This window comes from Lactuca serriola, chromosome 4 (assembly GCF_051521515.1).
Source record: "Lactuca serriola cultivar US96UC23 chromosome 4, Lser_US96UC23_V15, whole genome shotgun sequence".
In the NCBI taxonomy this organism is placed as follows: Eukaryota; Viridiplantae; Streptophyta; class Magnoliopsida; order Asterales; family Asteraceae; genus Lactuca; species Lactuca serriola.
In genome coordinates this window covers 31392322-31397337 of record NC_136411.1, presented here as the reverse complement: position 1 = coordinate 31397337, position 5016 = coordinate 31392322, and the positions used below count along the sequence as shown (strand labels likewise).

Here is a 5016-nt window from a genome sequence, read left to right as displayed (position 1 = left end):
GGTAAAATGGTCAAAGTAGTGGAAAGACTACCACACCCCACCCCACCCCACCCACTATTTATCTTTAAACTTGGATCCAATTGCAGCCGAAAACCACCAATGATTACCTTTAAGATATAATTAAACAGGGGTAAAATGGTCAAAGTGATTTTCACAAATTAAAAAGAGGCACACTCTCCGATGAAGATTCTTAATTCTATGTAATTAAAAGTTAGCATTTTTGTTCATTGGATTCTCCTTTTATCAAGTTCTATGTTTTCCAAAACATTATATATATGATTCAAAACTCCCTGCAAATAAATATATCTATGCTATAGCAAAATCCAGATCAAAATTTACAATATAAATCTAAACTCATGTTGATTTCTTAAACTTTATCTGTTGTCTCAGATGCTATATCTATTTCCTCCCTTAAATCATATTCAACCACAAGATTCAGATTGTCAACAAGTTTGTGATACTGCAAACACCCTGTGCACTGAAAACAAATAATCCATGCATCAGAATTTAAAAAAAACAATAATAATAACATTTTTCATTGAATTTGTGATATTGAGAAAATGAAACAGAAAAAATACCTGTACAAAAACTGTCCCTTTTTCATAAGCAAATCTGTTTATAAGCTTTTGTGATCTTACACCACAAGAATTGCATGTAAAATGCAATAACAAGCTTCTTCTTGGGAGTTTGAGGTCTATTGTTGCTCCCTTCAAGTTTCCATGTTCAAAGAAACAACAATTTAAGTTCAAGAACTAACAAGAAATCATGAATCAAGAAAGATATTTGTGAAATGTTTTATCATTTTTAACTGTAGGCGTTCCATTATCTTGAAATTGTATCCTTTTGGCTTAAACAGAAGTCGTAAAGTAACAAGTTATATGAACTTCGTTTGATGCTAAATACAAACCCCTATTATCAATCATATAAAACCAAATCTAATTCTCAATTTAGTAGCAACTAAAATGCTAATTATTTGCAGTCAATTCCAGGGTTACTTTAATGCCAAATTCATCAATAGTTTTCACCAAGTTCAAAATGTCATTGTGAATGATTATAACAAGACAACAAATTAAAAAGAGATGTACATACGGGATTTGATTCATGAGAGCCAGAAGATCCTTCCGATCCTTGACACGCTTCAGGATTATCTTCAACCAAACAAGAAATCACAACAGAGGAAACCTGTCTTGATTCCTTTCTTTTTGAATAAGAAATCCCCAATCTGTTAAGCGAAATGAATTGAGTAATCAAAGGCAGAAACACTTACTTGAGCGCTTGTTAATAATTTTAGTAAAGATAAGAAAATTAGATTGGAAACGGAAGACATGCCTGGGAAATTTGAGGGTTAAGTTAGGTTGAATGAAATTAGAGCACGGAAGAATAGCGGGTCTTTGTCTTTGAGCTTTGAGCGTTGTAAGTAACGAAGGCAGAGAAAAGAGGGAAGAAGCCATGGAGCCCTGCATCTGCGTTTTTTAGGAGCGGAGTAGCACAATCCTGTGAACAAAAAATTTCATCAGTTTGATCAAATTTTCATCAAAATATTTCATCAATTTCACTAATTTCTAAGCAATAATTCATCAATTTCACAAATCTATACCTGTTAACCCAATATCTCATCAATTTTCATCAACACGGTACAATCCATACACTTGATAATCAATATTTCAGAACATCATAGGTATCATAATCAAAGGAACAAATCAATACAGTGGAAGGAAAACCAAAGGAAAATCGACAGGTATGATAATTGAAGGAACAAATCAAATACAGTGGAACAAATGACAGAGGCGTTTTCTTTGCTGATGAGAAACGAAAATCGACACAAAAAGGAAAACCAAATCGGAGGTGAAACTTACCTAATCGGAGATGGAGGAAGGAGACGCCGACAACAGGAAGAACGCGGATGGCCTTGGTGAACGATCGACACACCCAGTGAGCGTGAGCGGAGAGAAGGAAGCTTCAAAAGTTACGTTTTCCTAATTTTTTAAAACCCCATATTTACTTCTAAAAGTTTAGAGTTTTTTTAAAGGGAAATGGACTTAATAAGGTAATTAACTTTTTGGTTTGTTCACGTCTGGGTAACTATCTTTTTTTTGTACACATTTAGGTAATAAACTTTTTGTAAGTGTTCACATATGACCATTATGACCGACTGTAGCAGGTTATATCCGGTCATAACCAGTCATAATGGTCATATGTGAACACTTCTAAAAAGTTCGTTACCTAGATGTGTTCAAAAAAAGATAGTTACCCAGATGTGAACAAACCGAAAAGGTAACAGTAAAATACGCGAATGGTCCCTGTAGTTTGGGTAATTTGTGCGTTTGGTCCATAACTTATTTTTTAACTTAGATGATCCTTACTATTTATTTTTGTTGTGTATTTGGTCCCTGTGCTACCTCAAAAGATTATTGTGGGACCCAATTTAAATTTCTCAAATGTGGTTTCAGATTTAGGGTGAAGAGATGCAGATATATGAGGTCTATTAATTTTTTTTAATATATAAAAAATAAATACATAAATAAGAAAAAAAAATAAAAAGGGCACAATAGTCTTTTGAGGTAGGACAGGGACCAAATGCACAACAAAAATAAATAGTAGGGATCATCTAAGTTTAAAAAATAAGTTATGGACCAAACACACAAATTACCCAAACTACAGAGATCATTCGTGTATTTTACTGTTACCTTTTTGGTTTGTTCACATCTGGGTAACTATCTTTTTTTGTACACATCTAGGTAACGAACTTTTTGAAAATGTTCACATATGACCATTATGACTGGTTATGACCGGATATAACCTGCTACAGCCGGTCATAATGGTCATATGTGAACACTTCCAAAAAGTTCGTTACCTAGATGTGTACAAAAAAAGGATAGTTACCCAGATATGAACAAACTGAAAAGTTAATTACCTTGTTAAGTCCATTTCCCTTTTTTAAAACCCTACTTTTCCTTCTATCTAAAATTACTTATAAAAGTTCTTTTCCCTTTGTTTGGAAAAACTTTATATATGTCCTTAAGAACCTTAAATATTACGTCAAAAGTTTATATATATATATATATATATATATATATATATATATATATATATATATATATATATATATATATATATATATATCCTTCTAATTTATTAAACTCATATTTATATCCAATTCTATAATTTAGTGATGTATAAATCAATTTAATACCATAAAATATATTAAAAATCAAAATAAAATGTGATTATACTAAAATACCCTTTTCCAAATAATTAAAGAATATTCTCACTTTTTTCACCAAGAAATACGTAAGTTTACTTACTGCTACTGCATTCGTCCGAGACAATTTTGCGGTTGCTATTTGGAAACAAGATGTTTATCCTTTAGGGCTCAATGGACGGATTGATGAGGTGGTCGAGTCCTTGATGCAGACGACTACGAAGATGATGCAGGTTCAGATTGAATCTGTAGAGAGAAAAACTGAGAAAGAGATTGAAGATTTAAGAAACAAATTGAGTGAGAGAATAGACGAGAACGATTTCTTCTATGGGGCCAGATTGCGTGATTTTGGTGAAACGGTTGGTAGTATTCGCCCATGAGGCCATGAGACATCAGTAGCTCTACAATGTTTCTTTTACACATTTTGTCAAACATCTAATGTGCAAAATAAAGAAACCTGAATACATAGAATCAAATAAGCATATAATAATACCCCAAGTAAAGATTCAATAGTAGAATTCATGGCCCCAATCAATACCATCAATACATTCACAGTTCTAAAACACATAAATGAAGGAAATTTATCAAAAAAATATTGAAAGTATGAAGAAACTACCTAACAACTAGTAAGGATCAACACAACAGAAACGATGGGAGAATTTATGTTGAAATCTCTAATAGTGAAATTAATTTTCATAGCCAAGCAGTTGAAAATCCCTAAAAGCAGCGATTGAATCGTGGTTGAAGGTTTGAATAAGGAGTGGTGTATACTGTATATAGGAAAAGGAGATCAGGAAATCGTGGAAATGGGATATGGGTAACTAATGGAGATGGATTCTTGTCAATTGCTATGAAAAACACGAACTGAGTAGTCGACTTTTGTAGATTGATAGTTCCCCTGAGGAAGAAACAAGCAAGCAATATCGTCCCTTTTTAATCACATTGATACATAATTAAAATGATTTAAATTAAATAGAGGGTATTTTAGTACATCATATTTAATTTTGAATTTTAAATATATTTTTTAATATTATATTAGTTTAATTTTAGTTAAAATATAAATTTGGATGTATATGTAAATATAATAATTCTGGAATGACATATATATAATTTAAAATTTTATGAGGATATCAACTAATATTTAAATATAAGAATAATATATATGAAATTTTCCCAATATTTTTGATTTGTTTTTAACTTTTTGAAAAAAATAAAGGGTAAAAGTTATTTTAAAAGAAATCCAAAACACCCTAAAATCTCCCATTGTTACCCTGCATCTTGACTTTGCTCCTTGGCATAGGAAATCAAAATGACAAAACGACTCCTTTATCACCGTATATAAATAATGTATGGCATAATGACTTAAAAGAGTAATATATTTTTTAATTTGTACACATTTAGTCATTGATTTTTTTTTCGTCCATATTTACCCCTTCAACTTGTTAAATTGTACACATTCAATCCTTATGACCGGTTACTACAGGTTAGCCGGGAAAATGACTTAATAGGGTAATATATTTTTCATTTTGTACACATTTAGTCCTTAATATTTTTGTACACATTTAGTCCTTAATATTTTTTTGTTTCAAAATAAGTCATTTTTGTTTTTGTACTCATTCAATACTTATGAATAATTTCTTTAGGTTTTCTCACGACATCTTACGTGGGACAATCATTAATGAAGTGTGTGCGACTGTTGATGTTTATGTGTAACTTCTCATTTTCACAACCAAAAAGTTTCATTTTTAAATAACGCAAAACTCCTTAATTATAAATCCATTATTAAGAAAAAACGTTTATTCCAAAATTTATCG

General features: G+C 31.1%; 1 protein-coding gene across 4 annotated transcripts; it reads right to left on the bottom strand.

Annotated features, from left to right (window-relative positions):
- Positions 1-291: 291 nt before the first annotated feature.
- LOC145101269 (uncharacterized) lies at positions 292-4115 on the bottom strand. Of its 4 annotated transcripts, none has more exons than XM_079038450.1 (8): positions 3819-4115; positions 3306-3659; positions 1857-1976; positions 1598-1648; positions 1330-1494; positions 1090-1222; positions 579-707; positions 292-478 (listed from the first exon to the last, which is right to left on the bottom strand). In XM_079038450.1, the coding sequence occupies exons 5-8, from the start codon at positions 1461-1463 to the stop codon at positions 368-370; spliced, it is 507 nt and encodes a 168-aa protein (XP_078894576.1). In that variant the 5' UTR covers positions 1464-1494; positions 1598-1648; positions 1857-1976; positions 3306-3659; positions 3819-4115; the 3' UTR covers positions 292-367. The 4 variants fall into 4 exon arrangements, with proteins under 4 accessions (XP_078894576.1, XP_078894573.1, XP_078894575.1 ...); XM_079038447.1 differs by lacking the exon at positions 1598-1648 and having other exon boundaries at positions 3306-3448; positions 3520-3659; positions 3819-4113; XM_079038449.1 differs by lacking the exon at positions 1598-1648 and having other exon boundaries at positions 1857-1957; positions 3819-4113.
- Positions 4116-5016: the final 901 nt, after the last annotated feature.